The sequence below is a fragment of the Ranitomeya imitator genome, chromosome 7, assembly GCF_032444005.1.
Source record: "Ranitomeya imitator isolate aRanImi1 chromosome 7, aRanImi1.pri, whole genome shotgun sequence".
NCBI classification, from domain to species: Eukaryota; Metazoa; Chordata; class Amphibia; order Anura; family Dendrobatidae; genus Ranitomeya; species Ranitomeya imitator.
In genome coordinates this window covers 71,763,366-71,788,200 of record NC_091288.1, presented here as the reverse complement: position 1 = coordinate 71,788,200, position 24,835 = coordinate 71,763,366, and the positions used below count along the sequence as shown (strand labels likewise).

The window sequence follows — 24,835 nt, the reverse complement described above, 5'->3', positions numbered from 1 at the left end:
TCCATTGGGGTGTAGTCATCTACATTTGGATAATTTCAGCATGTGACATAATATTCTAGTTTTTTTTAATACAACCACATTTATTGGTGTTAATTTACCTGACCATATGATACCCCAGCATTAATATAATAAATAACACAAATCTTTGAGTTTCTTGCAACTGTCGCAATATAGCCATACAAATGATGTCAGGGTCCAAACTGGCCAAACCAGAGTATGTAAGGATCCTCCCCAAAAGCCCAGCAGAAGACCCCATATGGAGCTGACTTTGGGACCAGTCACATGTCAATATGGGTTGTTTTACACATTCTGCTACAAGTTTGACTCTCGCAGGTCACTTCAACCTGTTGACCTCTCAGATGACAACATCATTTTCCTATGACTAAGGGTGTAGTGTATGCCAGAAATGTGTAAGATTTTATCCTGTTTTTAAATTAATTTCTAATAAAAAATATTGATTTTCTGGATGGAAATGCCGGAAAATCCTTTTTTTTCTTCTTTGGCTCTACAACAGCTGAACTTCACCAGCAGGAATTGACATTCATTCATCAACTTCCCAGGGTATCCTGATCGATATTGGCATGGTGAGCTTCTTTACTTCTTTTTTCTCAGATGACCACATCATTAGTGTTCAAGAAATGATTCCCAAGTCATTTTATTTGCAGTCAAATTAACCATTTCTCGAAAACAATCTAAAATTCATATGATATGATAAGCCCCAGCACGTAAAGTCTAATCGGTAAGGACTACTGCATGAAGGGACTTCCAAAGACCCCCAACTTCCAAAACTGTACTGTATTAATCCATTTTATTAGCTGCATCTACCTTGCTTATAGCATTGTGCTAGTGACTGATATGAGGAGTATTTGAAGGTTCATGTTATAAACTCATTACATGTTACTGTAAACTCAATGCTATCACATGTACTGCTAGTCTAAGACTCATGTGACGTCACTGTTCCCACCCTGTCTCAATATACCTCATATAAGTTTAGTTTGGCCTTTAGAAGATTTAAAGAAGACCTGACCTGTTTTATTAAAAACTTGTATTCCGTAAAGGACAACAATGCTGGAGAGCTTTTCCTTCAAACTGTAAATTGTGCCATTCCTCGGTTATTCCTCCAAGAAATACACGTATAAAACTGACAATTGGGTGTTACCATTCTCCCTATCAAAAGGCGCGTCTGTACACACACCGACTCTGCCAGCACTCATTAGACAAAGAGTATGTAACACCTAGTTGTCAATGTATTCCTAGGTTTCTAGGTAGAAGAGAGGAATAGACAATGTAGAATTCTATTAAAAGATGCTCCAAAATTGTTGTTTTCATTGGCAACACAATACAAGAAGTGACAGGCGTTCTTTAAGGCTTCTAGAGATTTCTGGTCCCACCAACGACAAAGCATCCTTACGTTTCATTCAATAACATTTTATTTTTAGACAGTATAGAATACAGAAATACAATAAATTAACCACTCTACTATCAGGAAAACCCACTTCACCTTAGGCTAGTGTGGCCTCTGGCAGTGAATGACACAGTGTTCTTTGGTATATTGGCCCAACAGCAAGGGCAGAGGTAAATTAAGAAAGACTTTGTAGCCACCATCTTAACAAAGGGTATTTTATTGAGGTGTCTTTTGATGTACAGTGATCCATGGCATGTTACACATATCTGCTTGACTGATATCTCCGCCAGCTTTGCCAGGGTGATACGTCCTGTGTGGTCTTTCCTTTAAATAATAACAGGATTTATGGAAAAAAATACAAGTCCCAATGGTGGTGAATAAAAAATGTTGATGGGTGTTTTGTACAGTACATTTCCGTAAAGTTGGTAATGACCAGTTGCTGGTCTTTGTACAGATTCCATGCCTCCAGGTCTTCTGAGACATTCAAAGGTAGTGCTAAAAGAGATGAAAATAAAAGGAAATTTAGTATTGATATCCATGGAAATACTATAATTTAATATTTAATTGTGTCACATCATCTAATATTAAAATAAATCTTGCATTTCAGGGTTAAGTAGAAGTCCATATGTGTATCTAATATAGAGCTGCATAAATCCATGGAATAATTGTAATCCAAACTTTACTCAATTCAGTCAAAATAATTTAAAACTATATTTATTCTGATATATATATATATATATATATATATATATATATATATATATATATATATATATATATATATATCAGAATAAGTATAGTTTTAAATTATTTTGACTGAATTGAGTAAAGTTTACTATTAATTAATATATATTAATTAATTAATATTAATTATATTAATATAATTACTATATATATAGTAATTATATATATGTGTAATATATCTTATTTATTATATATTTTTTATTTTTTTTAATATATTTTTGTATAATATACATTCTTAGAATACATTTTTCTGTAATATTTTATGTTGCAAAGCTGTATTATATTGGCAACAATTTGGGTTAAATATCATAGTTTGAATCAAAGATATGACTTACTTTAGATGATACATTTAGATGGACATGATGTGCTTCACAAAGGCTGGGAAATAAAAAAAAATATAAAAAGTTACCGAATGACAACAAAGATCCAAACAACTAGGTGTTGATCACTTTCAATAAATGAACTAATGAATCAATAAATGGACGAATCAATAAATAATGAAAATATACTCAGGATTTTATGTAAAGCTGTAATATATCCTGTTCTTTGCTTACCTTCATAGTTGATGCAGCCATTGGAGTCTTCCTGTCCTGCCAGGAGAGCTTCTACTTCGTCCTCCTTCATCTTCTCACCTATTAGGACAGGCATAACAAATTGTCAATGATCACATCTCCAGATCACTACTTCTTAAAGCAATGTATAGGCAAGGAAGAAACAAGTTACCCAATGTGGCCAACACGTGACGCAGCTCAGCGCCCATGACGGTGCCGTTGCCTTCCTTGTCAAAGACACGCAGACCCTCAACGAAGTCCTCAAAGGTGCCCTGGTCCTTGTTGTTGGCAACAGCCTGCAGCATGGGCAAGAACTGTTCGAACTCGATCTTCTTGGCATTCATCTCTGTGAAGAATATATGAAATGTAATTCTGGTCTCAGCACATAATATTAAAACTTTTTCATTTACATATTGTGAAGTCAATATCTCCCGGGGATTAATTAATAGTTTCCTTGCGTTCTTCACTAAAAATTACATAATTTCCCCATATTTAACAATCATTTTCCCCTATATATGTATAATACTAGCCATATATAGAGACAAATAATCTATTTAGAAATCCAGAACGCCTTTGAGATGAATACATTTTGTAATTTGGTCTAGCATTTAATTACAAGAATCGTACGGCCAATCTTCTGTATGCAAGATCGTTACAACGAAGAGAACCTGCAAACAGGCCATCATCTTAGCAGCTTCAAGGTTGTAATAAATGTACCGACAGGTATGGACTGGGGCTGAAAAACAGTCCTGGCATTTGAAATTGCACAGGCCCTTGTTGTCCCCGTCCCCATGAACCAGATGGGATATATTACTAATACTACCCTGGATGGAGGAAAGGAATATTTTCTACAAGACCAATATTCCTAATGATACCCGTGGCCTGCTGGGGTAAGTGACGGAGTCAGCAACTTTGTGCTCCATCACAACTCTTACCAGTATGAGTGTCTTGAGAACACCGATTCTATTACCAACATAGCAGACAAGGCAGCCCATGACCAGACAGGTCCTTCTGGCATTTGCCAGAATTGCCAGATGGCCAGTCCAGCCCTGTGTACCGTATCCATTACTTATCACTTTTTAATGCTATACTAGTATGCTATGTCAATACAGGTAGACTACTTACCCTCGTTAGATGGGTTGCCCAAGACTTTCTTGACCTCAGCATTTGTGGGGTTCTGGCCAAGAGCCCTCATGACATCAGCAACCTGGCTGTAGGCGATCTTGCTGTCACCTGTCCTGTCAAAGAGCAGGAAAGCCTCTTTGAAGTCTACGGGAATTAAAGAAAGTCAATGTGAGATGGTCAAGTGGTAGAAACATTACTTCGCTTTTTAAAAAAAACTTTTTATCATTGATTGTACTATGTATAGAATTAAAAGATCTAATGTATAAGAATGCTAGAGCCCGGAATGACCACTTGTAACAGCGGAGATGGATATTGTGCTCGTTCAGCTACTTTTTTTTCAGTCTGGGATATTTGAAACGGGGTTATTTTCAGTAACACGGAACAGCTTCCAAATCAAGTCAGAGATGGTTTTACAGGCAGACTGTAAAAAGCTGCTAATGTTAGCGAAGGGTCAGAGCTCCTGTAATAAGATATCCTGTTCCTAGCACTAACCGAATAGACGTACCGACCCCCTAACCCTTAAAGCGCCAGAGCAACTAGCAATTATCATGCTCAACATAGGCACCTGTCACCAAAGAAGAGTTTGACAGTGTCAGCGTTTGCTTTCACAAGTGCCACATGCTCAGCCGAGGGCTGCACCTGGCAGGTTTACTCATCGAAATATTACCACTGCTTGGTGTCATCTATCTATGGGGTCTTCAAGTTTGTTACTAATTAATACAATATGTAATTAGAAAAAAAATCCTCATAGAATGTTGTGAAGCACAACACAATGAGGTAGGGTTGCATGGAATAAAAGGCGCTATAATAAATAATAATAATAATAATAATATACTGGAATTACAGGTTACAGGACAGATCTTTCCAATGAGAGGTGATGCAGATCATATCTGAATGTGGGCAGATATTAATATATGAACATGTGATACAAAGTAATGATGTCTTTGCCTGGGCTTTTCATGGGGAACCACAAGCCTCAGCTGCTGCAGAAACTCTCTGTATGACAATATTATACATAAGAGTTCATTTGAGCAATGCGATGTTAGAGGTTGGCAGTCCCTCAAGAATTACACGGTGTGCCGCCTGTTCGGCTCTACATCAACCCTGGGCATAACAGGTGACGGTGTGATAGTCTTATTTTTACAATGTACACAGGGAGTAAGCAGTGAACATTATTACAGCTCTGATGACTGATTTATAGTGGTATTAGCTGTTAAAAGTAATGGGCATGACCTGGCAACGCTACGGTACCCAGGAATACCCTCTGTGACTCACACGGTCATGTCACCCGCTATCTATGGCATCGCGAATGACGCACACTTGGGCCAGTCTTACACTATCAGTCTTTGCATCTATCGGGAACTAATCTAATAATTTCCATAAATATTTACATTATTAATATAAATATTTACAGTCTTCATTGCAGCTCTGATACAGACTCTGTGTATCCCACATTTGTAACAAAGTACCTGCCTGTATCAGGGAAAGACATCAAAGCCAGGAGAAGAGTTTAGTTACTAAAGCATGGGATACATAGATCAATTCTACACCTTGTGAGTTTAGCAAATCAGCTCCAGGGCGAATGTAGCACCAATAAAATAAATAAAGTAGAATATTCTACTCTTAGTGCCAGATTGGCTCAGGAGACATTTTACTAAACACACACAGACTATACGGATTGTGGGCCGTGCATATATAACATAACTTAAAAAACACAAACATTGAGCTTGACTTGAGTTGGCACACCTGCAGAACTTAAACGCATGTTCACATTGGCCACAAAACATATCAAACCTACAAGAGAAAAAGTGAGCAACAACCCTGATGTAACGAAGTTCACTTTTTCTCTTGTAGGTTTTATATACCATAACTTAGTAGCTATAAAATCAGATTTCATGTCCGGCCCGGCTCTCCACTTACCATCCTGCTGATCTTGAGAGAATTCAATCTGTTAAAAAATAAAATCGGTCGAAACGCTACAATTAAAGGCCTGTTGTAATCTGAGGTTCACAGCTTTCTGAGGTGCAGAAGGTAAGTCCAAGCACATGGCGCACACAGGAAGCTGGAAACCAAACAAGGCCGGCAATGAAGGAGATGCCTAAGGATGGGGCGACCTGATGATGGTGACTCCTGCGGGCGATTGGTTGCCATTTGTTTTTGGCATTATTTTTGTTTTGTAAAATATTATTAAACGGTCGTTATCATCATCACTAGTGGAAAGGCATTACTTCATCTCCAGCTATCACTTACCAGCAACCTCATCTGCGGAGAAAGACTGCAAGGAAAAGAGAAAAATGCCAAAGGCTAGTAATGGTGGAAATGGCATTGACAGAAAGTGTAGATAGAAAATTATTGTGTTTCCTATTACTAAGTTTCTGACAGATCCTATATTAGATTTATTGATTGTTAATTGTAGCAATCCTACGCATAGACTTTGCATTGGATGCATGGACGTCTTTTATCCCAGAATCCTTTGCTGTCCTGCCAGTGGATAGTAATTACTGCTATACAAATAGGCAACACCAAAGGCTATGTTTCTAAACATGATAAGGTAAAGGGCTTAACCTAAACAGATAAATAATACAAAATATTTTAATAAAAGTATATACTCCAGAACTAAATGTATAATATATGTTTGGATGGAAGCTTCACTTTTATGCTAAGACCCATTTAGGTGTCATGTATTATTAAAAGTGAAGCGCCATTGATAAGGTCTCATGTAAAGTTCTTCTAGTCTGTGTTGTGCAATGATAGTATATAGCTAGAGAAACAAACTAGGACACCCACCATGTTGAGCCTGGGACTGGGAGATGAGCAGGGAGCTGAGTAGTTGTCCTGAGGAGGGCTTGAGCGTGTGGTCCTTGTGCCCCGGCCGAGCTCCTCTTATTTATCCGGGGGCAGTGACATGACCGCCCATCTCAGATGTCAGAGGGGAAGCTAGCCCCTCCTCTGGGTGACTTTTTGGCTTTCTTAGGGCAAAGCGAAAGGAGGGATCTCCTTCCAGGACCACTAATTTGGAGAGCTATTTTTAGTAGGAAGTGGGGTTGACACGCTTTAATGCATGTAAAACGTGTCAGCAACTTTTTCTGCAAGAAGGAGGAGATTTCCAGGGACAATTTTGGGCAGTGAGAGATTTTTAGGAATAACCATCCCTTCAGAAGTTACAACTGGGTAAATAACGTGGCCAGGTCTAAAAATACACAGCACGAGCTCTCCGCTCCCTTCTCGTGGGAATCCCAGAACTACAGAACCCTAATGACGACTGCTCAATTGTAAAGTAGCCGGACAGTACAGAATGATACAATCAGCCTGTAGATCCGAACGAGCGGCCTGGAGATATCAAATATACGGAAAGCTGCTATTACCTTGTAAAGGGGAAGCGGCAAAGTAAAGGATGATTCATTCTATTTTACTACACATACTGTATATTGTTGCATCATTTTCTTTTACGTGATGTTTTATGTAATTTTGCATACACTTATAATTTTTTTCATATTACAAGTGGAGCAACAGAAATCTAAATATATATATCTGTACATGCATATATGTGTAATATATATAGATAACGAATTGGAGAACACAACAATGCTACCATGGGTACACATGCCCCCCCCTCCCCCCCGGAAATTCATCAAATACTTGCCAAAAAACTCCATATATATATATATATATATATATATACAGTATATATATATTTATATATATATATATATATATATATATATATATATATATGTATATATATATATAAATAGTCATTACCAGTCTAGTATCCTTGTCTACTATACGCTTTCTAAGACACCAACTAAATGTTTTCTTGGTAATGTGCGCCATCTAGTGGTAGTCTAATGTACAAACTTGAGTTACTAAAGCCTCTGGCATTAAAGGATTTGCTATGTAATCACTGGAATGTGAAAGTGATAATCGAGAAGAAAGTCTATTTGTAATTCCGACATTCTTTTGCATCTGCAGCACCCATCCTTAACGCTCTTTATTTTAAATGATTTTGTCAGAACTTTAGTATTGATGGCTTTTTCCTACTTTTGAAAAAACTGACCGTCACATCCAAACATAGACTAAGTGTGAACAGGTGCTAAACCTAGAGTAACCAACTCCTATACAGCCAAGCAAATAAGGCAGCACACTGCAGCGCTAAAACAAGCAAACATGAAATATGAAAAACTAAACCGCATTACTGCACTAGAAATATGAAAAATGTGAGCGTTTAGCGCATAAAAATGGCCAATTTTATGTGTACCTGGTAGCCCCTTTACGGCATCTCTCTTATACCAGGTCTTACGCTTGCCTTCCTCGCTGAGAATTCTCAGTGAGGAAGGCAAGCGTAGGACCTGGTATAAGAGAGTTGCCGTAAAGTGGCTACCAGGTACACATAAAATTGGCCATTTATATGCGCTAAACGCTCTCATTTTTCATATTTCTAGTGCAGTAATGCAGTTTAGTTTTTCATATTTCATGTTTGCATGTTTTAGGGCTGCAGTGTGCTACCTTATTTGCTTGGCTCTTTCCTACAGTCTATCAATACCTTATTGGTGGGTACAATTCCTAACAGCCCCCCACCAATCAACTTATTAAAGGGGCTGCGGTGTTTATATGAGTGTGATGTCTCCAACGTTGTTTAAGCTCTGAATATTCTAGCAAATTTGCCTGGAATAGGATCTCAAGTTCATTCATATAGGATTGAGCCAAGAGTTGCAGTACCAGACATGGCCACTACACAATGTATGGCGCTGTGACTCCTAAGAAGGGGACCTGGACACAATTAATCAGCTGATTATCCATGGTGATAATTATCTGATATGGATTGTCTAAGGATGGACCATTCATACCAGAGATTCCTCTACTAGGCCGGTTTCACACATCCTGATATTCTCAGTACTGTAAAAACCGGTACCGGAGATATCCGTGTCCGTGTGTCCATGTGTGTACACTGTGCGGTATATGTGTGGCAACCGTGTGCCACCTGTGTGCCGCATCAGTACCCCACAGATGGCCACCGGGGAAGAAGTGTTACAGTAAGCGCTGTTCCCCGGCGGCTGGTGCTGAAGCCAGCTCTCATCATTCTCCCCTGCTCTGCCGGTGATTGGCGTTAGCAGAGGAGAATGATGTTCGAACAATGACAGCAGGTGGGGGCATTTGGGACTCTTACCCCCATCATCCGACACCTTCTGCCGCTAATAACAGTGACAGCAGGAGCGGATGATCGGGGTATTCCCAAGCCACCGCCTGTGATCCAACTAAATAAATGAATGAAAAACCTGACGTGGGTTCCCCATTATTTTCTTGAATCAACCAGGCAAAACTCACAGCTGGGATATGCAACCCTCAGCTGTCAGCTTCTTCAAGTTTGGTTATCAAGAATAGAAGGGTCACCACTCTTTTTTTTTTAATTTTTACATAAATAATTTAAAAATGGCAGGGGGTCCCCCCTCTTATTTTTGACAACCATCCTTGCTAAAACTCACAGTTGGGGGCTGCTATTCTCAGGCTGGTAAGGGGCCATGGATATTGACCTTCCCAGCTAAAAATAGCAGCCCACCCAGAAAAGGCACATCTAATAGACTAGATGGAGGCCAGATGTTATTGCGTCAGGATGGTAGTGATGTCCCTATGGGGGCAGGCTTTGTAGCACTGAGATTCTCTCGTCCCCAAGCCCCATATAATGCTGCATAAAGGTTGATTATGGCCCCATAAGATGCTCCATAGAAACATGTGCCCCATATGCTGTGATAAAAAAAAATGACATACTCACTTCTTGTCCTGAGCAGGCCCCCGGCACTTGCGATATTCACCTGTCCCCGTTCCACCGCCGGGCGCTGCTCCATCTTCCGCGTCCTCTGCAGTTACTGTTCAGGCAGAGGGTGGCGCACACTAAACACGTCATCGCGCCCTCTGACCTGAACGTCACAGGTAGAGGACATAGAAAAAGGAGTGGCATGGTGAATATCGGAATGCTCTCCCTCCCTGTTATACTCACCTGCTCTCGTCGCGGTCCCTGGCAGCTTCTCACTGACAGATGGTCTCTGGGAGCCGGCAGCTTCTTCCTATGTTCAGCGGTCACATCGTACTGCTGAACACAGGAAGAAGCTGCTGGCGTCAGAGAAGCAGGGACATGCAGAGACACGAGCAGGTGAGTATGATGGACAGCTGCCGCTCCCCCTCCCCCGCCGATGCGGAAGGTCCGGTGATGACCCGCTGGTGGTACTGCGCAAGGGCCTGGTACCACCAGCGGGTGCCATATTGGAATACCAATCACTTGGGTATTCCAATATGGCAGTCAGCGTACTTACAGTGCGGCGGGGTGGACTGTGGGATTCAAAGACGTCCAGATGGAAGTGGATGACAGACAATTTAAGGCAATTATTTAAATAGATGCGCCTTTTCTGGGCACCTCTGGGTAGCTGTTTTTAGGCTGGGGGGTCCTATATCAGTGGCCCCTTACCAGCCTGAGAAAACAAGCCCCCAGCTATGAGCTTTAACAAGGCTGGTTGTCAAAAATGGGGGAGACCCACGCCGTTTTTTTTTATTGAAATAATGAAAAAAACAGCATAGGCACCCCTCTATTCTTGATAAACAAACTTGCAGAAACTGACAGCTGAGGTTTGCAGCCCCCAGCTGTGAGTTTTGTCTGATTGGTTCAATAAAATAGGGGGGAACCCACATGGGGTTTTTCATTCATTTTTTTAGCTAGACTGCAGGTGGCGGCTGTAGAATACCCCAATCATCCGCTCCTGCTGTCACTGTTATTAGCGGCAGCAGGTGTCGGATGATGGGGGTAAGAGTCCCAAATGCCCCCACCTTCTGTCATCGGTCAGACATCATTCTCCTCTGCTCATGCCAATCGCCGACAGAGCAGAGGAGACTGATGAGAGCCGGCTTTAGCAGCAGCAGCAGGGGAACAGCGCTTACTGTAGCGCTTCTTCACTAGCGGCCATCAGTGTGATACTGAAGCATCACATGGACGGAATCAGTGTGCAGTACGTGTTTACACGGTCCCATTGACTTGAATTTTTCCGTGTGATCCATGCAGCTGCATAAAAACGGACATGTCTGCGTGTGGGTCAGTCGGACACACGGTCCGTGAAAAAACACAGTTATGTGCACAGATGTGTAAAAACTGTCACCGCACGTACTGGAGACACGAATGTGTGAAAGAGGCCTTAATCAGAGCAGCCTAGCATTAGCATGCAAATAAAGTTAGTGACCCTAACCTTTCAAAGGTAGAAATCTCAATGAGTAGTATTTATTACAAGTAAAGAATAAATGCATGATGCCTAAGTTAATATCTGACTTTTTGCTCCCCTTTCACGCTCCTGTATTTTGGTAAGTATTTAGAATCAGTATTTGTAAGCCAAAATTGGAAGTGGAACCTACACAAAGATGTGAAATGAAAAGTTTGTATCTCTACTGTTTTAGGCCCCCTCTTGGCTTTGGTTCAAATTTGTTAACTAATGCGAAATACTGAACAAAATGGCGTGTCAGTAATCTTAGGCTATGTGTACACCATTAATATTTGGGTATGAGTTATGGATGTGGCAGAAAGCCTAGGAGGTAATTAACGTTATTCCTCCCGGCAGCCTGCGGCTCGCAGTCATAGAGGCATGGCTTCAGTCGATGCTCAGTACTTAGTGAGCAGTGACTGTAACCCCAACCTGGCACTGACTGACAGCGGCTCAGCAGTGGATCCGTACAGAGCTGCTGTCAGTCATCGTGCCAGGTGAGGTTACAGTCGCTGCTCTCTAACTGAAGCTGCTCCTAAATAATTGAAAAGTTGCCGGGAGGAATAAATTTCATGTTTTCAATGTGGCTGCCGGGCAGCTTTAGACCACTTTTAGCTTGCAGATTAACCCTATATATGCAGGTTAATAGCATTTGGGGACATGACAGGTTCTCTTTAAAGTGGAATTTTACATAATTGACAACTACCAAAAACATTTGTATATGTTAATGTTATAAGAGGTTATCCCATCCCACAACATGATGCCATATTGCTAGGATATGCTGTCAATTTATGATTAGGAAGGTGCAATTTTGGGAACCGTTAACGATGAAGGAGATGTTGTGTCAGGCCGGTGTCGTACTTACGAGTGCAATGCGAAAAACTCGTGCGAGACTCTCGCATCAATACCCAGCACTGATGCCGGCACTCAGGACCGCAGTGTGTTGCTGTATGTATTTCTATGCAGCTGAACGCCGAGCGCCGGCGGCAGTGCCGGGTGTTGATGAGAGAGACTCGTGCTACTTTCTCGCATTGCACTCACCAGTGTGACCCCGGCCTTAGTCAAGCTCCGTGCCCCTTCTAATTTTTACCTCCATAGAGTTCTCCTAGCTAGTCGGCTGTACAGGGAACTGCTGCTGACTCTATTTATATGAATGGAGCTGTGCTGAAGGTCCATGCACAACACTGTGGCTGGGGGCCACGGAACAGAAGAAGAACAGTCCAGAAGATGTTGTACCACACCGGCGTTGAGTTCCCTTCTCTTTCAGGATCTATGGAGGTCCAAGAGGTCGGAACCCTAATGATAGTAAAGTGATGGCACATCCTATACTAAATATGCCATCACATCATAAAATCTAAATAACTCTTTAAATCATTCGAATAATTAAGTAAAATTATTCAAGGGCTCACATTACCTCTGTAATACAACTGTGACTCCTTAAATTTACTATCTGACATCATGCGTTTGACATCTGATGTGATGTAAGCAATTACATTTTGAACAGTAGTAAACCACTAATAGTGGAAGACCACTCGGCCAATATGGGGCACCACAGCCCATTCCCTCACCCCTGTTTTCTCAATTTGAACAGTTTTAGAATTCTCAGCATGGAGGATGGATGGTGGAGGAGGGAGCCTTTGTCTGTGTAGACCTAGTTCTTAAGCTGCACAGAAAAGCAAATAAGGGGAATGGGTCTAGGTGAATACTTTTAATATTATTAGTCAGTCCTTGTGGGGTCCTCTAAGGACCTATAACGTGATGTGGAGAGCTGCAAAGGCATACAGTGTGGCCGTCATATTGTATGGTTGGCATTAGAAGCCATCATACTGTATGGATGGCTCTCAGGTCTTTCATTTATGTGAAGAGCTGTGGAGGCCATTATAATATGTGGGGGGCTGTGGGGGCAATCATACTGTGTGTGGAGGGCTGGGGTGGGCATACTGAGTGGTGGGCTGTGGAAGCCATTATACAATGTTGCGGGGTATCATACTATGTAGTTGGGCTCTTGTGGCATGATACTGAGTGTGATTGGGCTTTAGAGGCCAGTATACTGTCTGTGGGGCATCATACTATGGGGCAGGATCACTGTTGGGGCCTCATAATGTGTGTGTGTGGGAACTGTGGGGACATCATAATGTTTCTGAGGCATTGTAGAGGACATATTTTGTTGGGGGCAGTAGGGGCATGATACTATGTTTGTTGCACTGTGGCAGCATCATACTTTTCTCAGAGCACTGCGGAGTCATAATTCTGTGTTGGGGGCACTGTGGGAGCATAATTCTGTGTTGGGGCACTGATGAGTCATACTGTGTTGGGAGCACTGTGGGGGCAACATTCTGTGTTGGGGCGTGTTGGGGCATGGTGGGGGGCATCATTTTGTGTTGGAGGCACTGTGGGGGCATTATTCTATGTTGGGGCATTGTGGGGGCATCGTTTTGTGCTGGGGAAACTGTTGAGTAATCATTCTGTGTTGGGGAACTGTGGGGTATCATTCTGTGGTGGGGGCACTATGGGGGCATCATTCTATGTTGGGGCATTGTGGGGGCATCATTTTGTGTTAGGGACACTGTTGAGTAATGATTCTGTGTTGGGGCACTGTGAAGGCATCATACTTTGCTGAGAGCACTGTGGAGTCATCATTCTGTGTTGGGGAACTGTAGAGGCATCATTCTGTGTTGGGGCACTGGGAAAATCATTCTGTGTTGGGGCACTGTGGGAGCATCATTCTGTGTTGGGGGCACTTGAGTTGTCATTCTGTGTTGGGGGAACTGTATGGGCATCATTCTGTGTTGGGGGCACTGTGGGAGCATCAGTCTGTGTTGGGGCACTGTGGAGTCATCCTTCTGTGTTGGGGCACTGTGGGGTCATCATTCTGTGCTGGGACACTGTTGAGTTGTCATTCTGTGTTGGGGCACTGTGGGGATATCATTCTGTGTTGGGGCACTGTAGGAGGCATCATTCTGTGTTGGGGCACTGTGGTGTTATCATTCTGTGTTGGGGCACTGTGGTGTTATCATTCTAGTTGGGGCACTGTGGGGGCATCATTCTTTGTTGGGGCACTGTGGGGGCATCATTCTGTGTTTGCCTTGCGCAGGCGTGTACTACTGAGGACAGAGAATGAACTTCAATCCAATATTGCAGCCAGCATGCAGCCAGCGGGTAAGGAAAGGGTGAATCAAACACCCGAAAACCCCGCCTCCATGGCTGAAGATTGTTCCCTCCAAATTCAGGTGACGGTGTCCCTTTAATGAACAGTAGCCGGTGTGTACAGTAAATGGCCTTCTGTTAAATCAATATACCATTCAGCACAAATCTGCTACAATTCAACATAGAAAAGTCATCTATAAAAATAGGAATTTTGATCAATGTTAACATTTAAAAAAATTATGACACTGAACAATAATATTATGTTCATGCATCATTTTTCATTTATTTGAGTTTTAGCCAGCAAAATCTCAATGGGTAATTTAGGCAAAACCAGTGTTTTTCTTGGTGCTACTATTTATAAATGGCAGTATAACTTGTCAGTAAAGAGCACGCTTTGAAGTCACAGGAGCAGATGTCCAAAAGGGCTCTGGCCACTGAGACTTCTTAGGTTGCAGACTAATTGCATATGGAATCTAGCTTTGAATGAAGATGTAATACCAACCTGTGCACTAGAGGGCGCAGGTTTCCCATTTGCTGGTCTAATTATTAGACTCTAATACATTGCATATGTGAAGTTAAAGGGCTTGTCCACTACTATGATCCTGATCTTTTTTCAACAGCAGAAAAAAAAAGGGCAGCAACACTTTCCTGCCCAGATCTTAGAACAAATGCACTGCAGGGTGCAGCCAGCCCATAAAGCAAGATGTTAGCAACACAGGTGCAAAATACCAGATCAACAGCCACTCTCCACATACCCACTCCTGGAGGGGGTGACTGCCCAGTATACAATTGCACAATAAAGGCCCACATAGGGCGTTGTTCACACAATGGTACTGCATAGCGTCTGGTTCACAGCCTATTAGTCATGCCCCTACTTTTCGATTAGGCGATTCGGGGTGCAGCCAAGCCCAAACATGTTTGGTCTCGCATGAGGGGTGTTCGCACTGGGATGCATTGAGAGTGTACTGGCCAGCCCGCCATTGTGTGAACAACGCCCTATGTGGGCCTTTATTGTGCAATTGTATACTGGGCAGTCACCCCCTCCAGGTGTGGATATGTGGAGAGTGGCTGTTGATCTGGTATTTTGCACCTGTGTTGCTAACATCTTGCTTTATGGGCTGGCTGCACCCTGCAGTGCATTTGTTCTAAGATCTGGGCAGGTAAGTGTTGCTGCCCCTTTTTTTTTCTGCTGTTGAAAATTGAATTTTTGTAGACCTTGAGTCTCTAGTGGCTTTGCTATGATCCTGATCACCTAACCTTATTACAGGTCATCAATATCATATTGGTGGAGGTCGGATACCTGGCCCCTCCACCAATCATCAGCTATCATGGCGGAGACTTTATAGAAAAACAGTATACAGAGCTGAACAGCACAGTGCCATACTTTGTTTAGTGGCCACCACGTGGTACTGCAGTTTAGATCATATTCACTTGAATAAGTCATCCATAAGGATAAGTGATCTGAAAGCATAGGTCATCAATATCAAAGTAATGGACAGCTAGTTTAACTTTCTGCTATGACTCAACTAATTGCAATTTACACAGTTCAATTATGTAGCAAACTAATTGACTTGATAACATAATCTATCACACCAGATGACTGATTTGTGTTATGACAACTGCAATATACAGGTGCATCTCATAAAATTAAAATATCATCAAAAATTAAATTTTTTCAGTTCTTCAATACAAAAAGTAAAACTTATATATAACATAGAGTCATTACAAACAGAGTGATCTATTTCAAGTGTTTATTTCTGTTAATGTTGATGATTACGGCTTACAGCCAATGAAAACCCAAAAGTCATTATCTCAGTAAATTAAAATACTTTATAACACCAGCTTGAAAAATGATTTTAAAATCCGAAATGTTGGCCTACTGAAACGTATGTTCAGTAAATGCACTCACTGCTTGGTCGGGGCTTGTTTTGCATCAATTACTGCATCAATCTGGCGTGGCATGGAGGCGATCAGCCTGTGGCACTGCTGAGGGGTTATGGAAGCCCAGGTTGCTTTGATAGCAGCCTTCAGCTCGTCTGCATTGTTGGGTCTGGTGTCTCTCATCATCCTCCTGACAATACCCCATATATTCTCTATGGGGTTAAGGTCAGGTGAGTTTGCTGGCCAATCAAGCACAGTGATACTGTTGTTTTTAAACCAGGTGATGGTGCTTTTGGCAGTGTGGACAGGTAGACGGCTGCGCTGACTTTGGTCTTGATAAAACACAGTGGATCTACACCAGCAGATGACATGGCTCTCCAAGCCATCACTGATTGCGGAAACTTCACACTAGACCTCAAGTAGCTTGGATTGTGGAAATCAAGGTCCCAGAGTCTGGAGGAAGAGTGGAGGGGCCACAATCCAAGCTGCTGGAGGTCTAGTGTGAAGTTTCCACAATCAGTGATGGTTTGTGCCATGGCATCTGCAGGCATGAGAACACTGTGCTTTATCAAGACCAAAGTCGGTGCAGCCGTCTACCAGGAAATGTTAGAGCACTTCATGCTTCCCTCTGCCGACAAACTTTTTGGAGATGGAAGTTTCATTCTCCAGCAGGAATTGGCACCTGTCCACACTGCCAAAATTATCAATACCTGGGGTAAAAACAACAGTATCACTGTGCTTGATTGGCCAGCAAACTCGCCTGACCTTAACCCCATAGAGAATCTATGGGGTTTTGTCAAAAGGAAGATGAGAGACACCAGACCCAACAATGCAGACAAGCTTTAGGCTGCTATCAAAGCAACCTGGGCTTCCATAACCCCTCAGCAGTGCCACAGGCTGATTTCCTCCATGCCACACTGCATTGTGCAGTAATTGATGCCAAAGGAGCCCCGACCAAGTATTGAGTGCATTTAGTGAACATACATTCCAGTAGGCCAACATTTCGGATGTTAAAATTATTATTTCAAGTATTCTAATTTACTGAGATAATGACTTTTGGGTTTTCATTGGCTGTAAGCCATAATCATCAACATTAACAGAAATAAACACTTGAAATAGATAACTCTGTGTGTAATGATTCTATAGAATATATCAGTTTCACTGTTTGTATTGAAGAACTGAAATAAATGAACTTTTTGATGATATTCTAATTTTATGAGATGCACCTGTATATTTGAATAAACCATCCTATCAAAAACAGATCTAATGTCCCTATGTAGGTAAGAAATGTCAATAATCTCGTCACGTTCTGTCAATGCATTGGCACCATTAAATTCTTACTTTACTGTAATCCTTTTTTCCGGACTTGCAGTCTTCCATTAGGGCATATTGGCTGGCAAGTGATCACGTTACAAGACTTCACACAAAAACACACTTGATGCAATAAAAGATTTAAAGTATTACACACACATGCACAAAAACACACATAAAAAAACAATTCATAGGTGTGTATTTTACATGGACCCTGAGAATAATGCTAGTATAATATAGTTTTCTCCCAATATGGCTATATTGAAATACATTATTCTAAAGTGGAGAATAGAATTTAATTTGCTAATATTCAAAAAGGAATACAATATAATAAAAGCAATAATCGCTAATTATTGCTGTAATGACAGTTGCAATGCAGGGAAGTGGCCAGCAGATGGCGATCATGGCTCGCGGCTGTCATTCTGGTATAATTGGATTGCAGAACAATGTAAGGCGCCCACCGCAGTAACAGCTGCTAAATGACAATACGTATAAACATTGGCGGTTTATTAGCTCCTTAAGTATTTTAATGTATTGCTGAACACATAACCTTTGCAATCGGAAGAAATCTGTTGTTCCACGTTTCCTGGGAGAGCACCCTCGATGCCCAATTAAGAAGGCAATTCTCATCAAAGCTGCTATTACAGCTAAGCACACGTAGCGGCTCGTGCTCTAATTAAGATTGTTAAAGCCTTTGAAGCAAATAAATTAATTCTATAAACAATTCGTCGATGAGCTTAACGACGTTCCCGTTATTTTATGACCAAGACAATTAAAGCTCAGTTACAGATTCATTTAGATGACCTGAGCGGAGGAAAAGTTATCTGGTAGGATGAAGTTATTGATGTAAAAATAGGAATCGATTTTTATTTTTTTAACCCTAATTGATTAATTAGATATTGGCGTCACGGTTTAAGACAGCAATGAAATGAATGGAAAGCGTAACATTAAAACAGCACTGCAAAAGTGGACGTCAAGAACTTTGCTCCTTCATGACTCAATGGAATTACCGTTGAAATGTATAAGATAGCAATTAGTTGATAACCTTCATTAAAGAAGACCTGTCACCAAGTCCAAGGTGCCCAGTTTTTGCTTTTTGTTTTAATTTTTGCTGCTCCTGAATTCCATTTTTTATTTTTACATTTTTACATTTGCTCTTTGTTTCCAGAGATATGGCCCGCTTTGCTCAGTGCTAACTTCTATGGTCTTTACTTGTAGGGTGTGGATAACAGGACTTTCTTTCGGGTTCTCTGAGTTATGGCTGTGGTCACACTAGTAGTATATGGTCAGTATTTTACATCAGCATTTGTAAGCCAAAACCAAGAATGGGTGATAAATGCAGAAGTGGTGCTTATGTTTCTATTATACTTTTCCTCTGATTGTTCCACTCCTGGTTTTGGCTTACAAATACTGATGTAAAATACTGACCAAATACTGATAGTGTGACGCCAGCCTATGACTGTATGAGCCACACTCCTTTCGGAAAAAACCCCCCCCATAAAACTTAGCACCGAATACAAAGGCCCATGTCCCTGGAACTGAATGGTGGATTTAAAAAAAAAATGTAAAAAAGGCAACACGTCCAAAACAGTGAAAAAATAGAAAAAGTTAGGATTCCATTTTCACCAACACTAGCTACATTTCATTTCTCTCTATGGAGCCTTTCTTGAGAAACGTAGCTGGTGTGGGTGCATAAATGATCCTTACTTTTTCATTGTTGTGAATGTGCTGACTCCTTTTTGGATTTTTACCAGCTTCCATGGGGGAGATTTGCACCCATTTAGGCATTGCCGATGTTTCTCTGGATTTATAAATATAAATATATATATATATATCCCCAGATTATATGTATATATTGAACACAACAGGGAGCAACAAGAATAAAATAAGGGCAAAGACTGGCCACTTTTGACTTGGCGACTTGTTCTCTTTATAAAGTCACACCTCTACTACTCACATCTTCATAAATCAATATCAGAAGCAATAAACCTAAAATCCATAGCCTATTAAACTAAGGCTGACAAATAGATAAAGCGTTATCCTACGTTTTATAAGAAAGGGTAGTGGGGGAGCAGAGATGCCAACCTGAACTTTTTTACCTTTCTTCTAAACAACTTTTTTTAAAAATCACGGACAACCAAAAACTTAATGAATGATGAAGATAATTAGTTACATATGCCTATAGGTCAACGCACTGATAAAACGTAATAACCAGAATTTACTTCGAGCTGTAAAACGAGGAGAATAACTATTACAATGACCAGCATTACCATCACCCTAAAAAATTAACACATCATATGGTTTTTAACACCCATTCAATACTGTTTGCTAATTTGACGGATTGTCAATGAATTTACAGGCGGTTGGCAACCCCAGGGGGAAAGGGTCCTCATGGAGACATGTGACATAACAGTAGTAGTCATAATACTGTATTGATATTTTATGCTTCTATTCCAATCGAAGAATGTTACAATCAGCTTCTACCAATCCTGATAATAGATTGCAATCAATGACCCAAGAAATGTCCATCAGATAGACCTTAGGTTACAAGTAGAGCAACAACCTATTATGCATTAATCTTGATTTATAATGGAAGTCAAGCCTTTATTCCCCATATTAGGGTATCCTCCTTCTGAGCCGCATATATAGACCAATTGGATGCTAGGAGGGAGGAGAGGCGTAGAAGAGACAGGGTAATTAACTTTCCACCTGGCTGTCAGTCCTACCACCACTCCAAGGAGCAATGTTCAGGAGGGCACGTCACACTTCACACTGCATTCGTTGACTGCACACAGTAGAGAGATGGGTGGTGTAAGGTCACTGGAAACACTAAAATTATTCTTTATTCAACCCTTTTCAAGACTTTTCCTTGAATATTTGATACACCTTGTTGGATGAATGTAGATCACCAGGTACATAGCTTAAATATTACACTGAGTGGTAAGTAAAATAAATGTATAAGACACGTTCTGCATGATTCAGGATACGTTCGTTAGAACTTCCATCCACTTAGAGTTAGATCAACTGGGTCTTACTCCATTGTGTTAATTTCAATGCAGTATACTGCGTAAATTACAAGTAATATCCATAAAATATATCCCTAATTCTGATAATGTACTTAAAAAAAAAAAGCTACAAAAACATCCACAATACACAAGAGGTCGCTTTGAAATGTTGGGTCTAGTCTTCAAAGTGTCCTAAGAAGGAGGCATTGTTAAAGAGTGCAACCTGCAGGAATCAGCTTCTCCTTAACCCCCTAAGTTTCCAGTGACCAAAGCACATCACATCCCTTTGCAGCCCTGTTACCTTGACACTGGACAGGTCAAATGCTGGTTCTTTGGGTTTTTCTGGTTCTGGGGCAGGGGCTGGTGCTGGTGCTGGGGCAGCGGCAGCTGCGGGTTTCTTCACGTCTTTCTTGGGTGCCATTGTGCTTTAGTTTAAACAGGGGAGGTAGATAAGGGATCCAAAGAGAAACCAGCCCAAGTGTTATCTTGAGGGAGGAGGTAAGATCAGGACGATCCTCAGCCCAGAGCCTAGAAGTGGGACCCAGTGTGTTTTTCACTATTAGGGCATATTTATATTTCGCTTAGTACCTAGCACAATCTCCATGCATGCTGCTGGATTGGACAGTTCCCCAGGCAAGGAGGATGTCATAAGGACTAAGACTATAAATGGAATATAAGGGGGTCAGGGCTACATCAAGCCATGGGACTTCTATTTTTTTCAGCCTGCCGGATTTTTAGGATAAGTGTAAAGGACAAACACACATGAATAAGCTGCCTGGAAAGCTCTTGTTGACATCTAGTTGCAGGTGGGAACATTTTGCCCTTAATTTCTTGAAGGAATTTTGTGCAGTTCCTATGCAGTAAATCACACAAGTTCTTCCCCCTCCTGCATATACCGTAAATTCCAAGTTCTCCCAGAGGATGTGATTTCAGGATGGAATTCCGTGTTCAACGTAATGGGGTACAGGAAAGTCTATGACCCCCCCTTCCTTTTACACTTCCCACCGCCCCCCTTTTGACATAGTCTTATTTGCCCTCCCCCAATTCCTTTCCTTTCATTTGCAGAAAAGTGTTGATCAAGCAGTGTGCAGCCCGGGGTTTAAAAATAAAAGCAGACGTATATGGCAAGTCGTCCTTGTCACCTCCTCCAGTTTCAGAGAGAATGTACTGTACGCACATGCCCCCCATCCTCCCTGCTTTTGTATATTAATTACATTTTGAAGGAGAGCTAACATCTCAAGACACAGAGGCGGCTTAGAATTCACAAAACAAGACGCGAAGAGGCCACTTGACTAACGGAAACCATTATTTCTATACATTCCTTTGTCTAATGCAAGAAGTGCCTTCATTAGGATGTGCAGGATGCCAAACTTCTGTGCCCAGAAAGGTGCCAGCGTCTACAGAATACATATATGTTTCTACAGCCAAATATATGCCTGTGTACATTTGGTGTCTATGAATTCATTAATATTCAACTTATATTCTATGAAAAATAATCTGAATGGAATGGAATTTGTCGTCTAGCCGTGTAACTATTTTAATTGCAATAACTTTCTAGTTGATCCGCACATGACATATTGCGATGATGAGTTAAACCCAATGATAGAGTTACTCTGATACATCGGGCTATCATTTTTTTTACAAATCTAGATCTGCTACATCCGTACAATCATCAATAATGAATTTTAGTAGCTAAGCAGCTATTAATTATAGCAACATGTTATAGAAATATCACAGCGCTATAAAAAATGTTCTCGGCTATAAATAATGCAAGATATTTGCTGATCATAAAGCTATACCCTGCCTGCAAAGTTCTGTCGCTGCCTCATTATCAAAGACAAAAATCCTGATCTCTGCCAAATCCACACTGCCAGACCATCTCTTCTCTGCAGATGAACGCAGAGGTTTACAAAGAGCCCCAGTTCCTTCCTCCGAGATGGAAGATTTTCTTGTCACTTTAGGACAAAATCTCACTCTTAAATAGGGCTGTAGGGTCCAGCTGTTTACCAGTGATATGTGCACAGCAATCACAGCCATGATTCATGTCCTTGTAAATCCGTGCTGGGAAAGGCTTTATATTTAGAAAACACCTTTGGCATCTTTACGCTAACATCTTGTTTCAGAGCACTTTTTTTTTTCCAACTCCCCTTTAACACTTTAATTGCCCAGGGAAAGTTTTAGATTTTGTTTGCTGCCCAAGTCCACAGAAAATTAAAGTGGTTTATGCACATTTGTGAACTTGCTAAGCGTATAGCGATGATCGTAAACAACACTGTACGCGGCCCTACGGACACATATAGACATAGACGTGGCGCAAACTATTTATAAAAATTATTACTGATTGGTTGGACGGTTTCCCCTGCCAGTTGGTTCAGCTGCTCCTAGATGTGAATCTGCTCAGACCATTAAAGAGTTTTGGTGTGAACACAATTGTTCCACCTTAAAGAGGTTGTGTGTCTAAGAAAACCCATTATAAACTAATTATTATCATTACATATTCATATAGTGCCACCGAAATTTTGCCATTTACCCTATGGTAGGATTAATATAGTGGGATGAATTGCAAAGTGTTTCTGTTACAATTAATTTCCCTAGGGCCACATGAGAGACTGTGACTGGTGTGGAGGGCCGAACCAATAGGATGAATTTCATTTTACTCAATTTTGTTATGATCATTTTATATTAATTTGTATCACTTAATCAGAATTAAGGCCGTTGATCAGCTGCAACTGCTAATACATTTTATGATAGGGCTTAGAGTTTGCTCACATTAGTGTATAAATCGGACAAGCAAACGTGAAGCACATACTTGTAAGAATGACCCCATCTCCAAGGGGAATGAAAAGACAGATATGGCTGCGAAACAAGCAGCCACCACAAATATTACATGAGACCAGTCTCAAAGAGATACAGCAAGTATTCCCAAAATCTGAACATACTAAATGGGTAAGAAAAGGTGCTATCTTAAAAGATGGCCTCTGTATCTGCATAAAACAAATACATATTGCCCAGTAACCCATTTAGATACCCTGCAGAATTGAGCCATGGCATTAGCCATGTCTCTGTTGCATAGTGTGGTCACAGAAGAAACTTGTGAGAGTAGATTATATAGGGTAATTCAGCTTTATCTACACAGAACATGAGGTACATGCATCAGCTTCTTAATACAGTATAACAGGAAGTCTAAAGGACCTTTTACCAGAGAGAAAGTGAAACCAAAGTACAACAAGTATATGTGTGGTGCCCCAGGGTCCTGGTCGTCACAGTGGCATTGCTTTCCTCACGGGGAGAGTGATGTCAAGCTTGGAGGCAAGGAAGGATATCTATTCACCAGGTAAACACAAGTATGCAACATCTTCACACTCCAGGCCACAAGGGGGAGCTTTTGATCCTATTCCTAGGTGACTCCCCTATATATATTGTGGTTTGGAGGAAAAGTGAGTTAGATCCTGTCAGAGAGACAGAGGGGAAGGAAGCAGAGGGGCCGTGCAGCCACAAGAAAGTGCTGCAGCTCCCGGACAGAGATAACACCGAAAGAAGAACAGATTGTAGTGAGCGTGTAGGAGAAAGAGGCATAGACGAGTGACTCCTGGGGAGGACAGCAGTGAGTGCACTGTCTCCCTGGCAAAGCGCAGACACCAGTAGCCGGACAACCGATGTTTTTGTGGGACTCTAAGGCACATAACAGAAACCGGCAGGACAGCTGGATTATACATCACCTGTTTGTAGTAAATCATATAATACCCCATAAAACTATTTTTATTAGAAAGTAATTGAAATACCACCAACCTGTGGTAATCCCAAATACACAAAACACACCGTGAACAAACTGGTATGAAGATCTAGTATTGCTGCACTGATACCTAGACTGGTACCTGCCTGTCTGCGGGGGTTGGCGACCTAGGGGGGACGTTAGGGCGCCCCCACTCCATGATGGCTGGTGTGTTTTGTGTATTTGGGACCGAATACCACAGGTGACGTCACGAACGTAAACTTTAATCAATATCCCTTTTACATGAGCGCCCAGGGCCACGGACCGGGTCGCTGCCGTGACACGTCCCCTTAAGTACTGGACCCGGTACCGAGTACCCCACGGCCCTGGCGGGCAACTCATATGCATTACATTCAACTAAGCATATAACAGTAACAACATCTCTACACAAAAAAGTCTGTATCTGTTGCATATCTGCCAACAGTCTCAACAAGAGGGATGGTAGAGATCATATCTAAAGTATTTACAACATACGCTTTACTAATTACTTTTGTTTAGCCTGCCTCACTTGTGCAAAAACAACTCACAAGGGAATTTAAGACCAAACAGTGGACACTTCCCACATCCTGAATACCCGTCCCAACACACTTGTATGGACTTTATTGAACTGAACAAGTGTGAGGAAAAAAAGTACTACCTTGTCATTATAGATGCTT

The 24,835-nt window shown here is 41.4% G+C and overlaps 1 protein-coding gene across 2 annotated transcripts; it reads right to left on the bottom strand.

Annotated features, from left to right (window-relative positions):
- Nucleotides 1-1,606: 1,606 nt before the first annotated feature.
- On the bottom strand, nucleotides 1,607-20,953 carry MYL1 (myosin light chain 1). 2 transcript variants are annotated; one of them, XM_069733427.1, is made up of 7 exons: nucleotides 20,709-20,953; nucleotides 5,746-5,773; nucleotides 3,826-3,969; nucleotides 2,873-3,046; nucleotides 2,704-2,781; nucleotides 2,485-2,527; nucleotides 1,607-1,900 (listed from the first exon to the last, which is right to left on the bottom strand). In XM_069733427.1, exons 1-6 carry the CDS (start codon nucleotides 20,826-20,828, stop codon nucleotides 2,499-2,501), a joined length of 573 nt encoding a protein of 190 aa, XP_069589528.1. In that variant the 5' UTR covers nucleotides 20,829-20,953; the 3' UTR covers nucleotides 1,607-1,900; nucleotides 2,485-2,498. The 2 variants fall into 2 exon arrangements, with proteins under 2 accessions (XP_069589528.1, XP_069589529.1); XM_069733428.1 differs by lacking the exons at nucleotides 5,746-5,773; nucleotides 20,709-20,953 and adding exons at nucleotides 6,076-6,100; nucleotides 6,613-6,724.
- Between the last annotated feature and the right edge of the window lie 3,882 nt (nucleotides 20,954-24,835).

What these genes read in the sequence shown, in the direction of transcription:
- MYL1 (XM_069733427.1), bottom strand. Translation starts at nt 20,828, where the DNA reads ATGGCACCCAAGAAAGACGTGAAGAAACCCGCAGCTGCCGCTGCCCCA. An exon ending in CTCTCAAGATCAGCAGGATG is followed by an intron (nt 3,970 to 5,745) that starts GTAAGTGGAGAG and finishes TAATTCCCGTAG; the next exon opens with ACTTCAAAGAGGCTTTCCTG. An exon ending in TGGCTGCATCAACTATGAAG is followed by an intron (nt 2,528 to 2,703) that starts GTAAGCAAAGAA and finishes TTTATTTCCCAG; the next exon opens with CCTTTGTGAAGCACATCATG.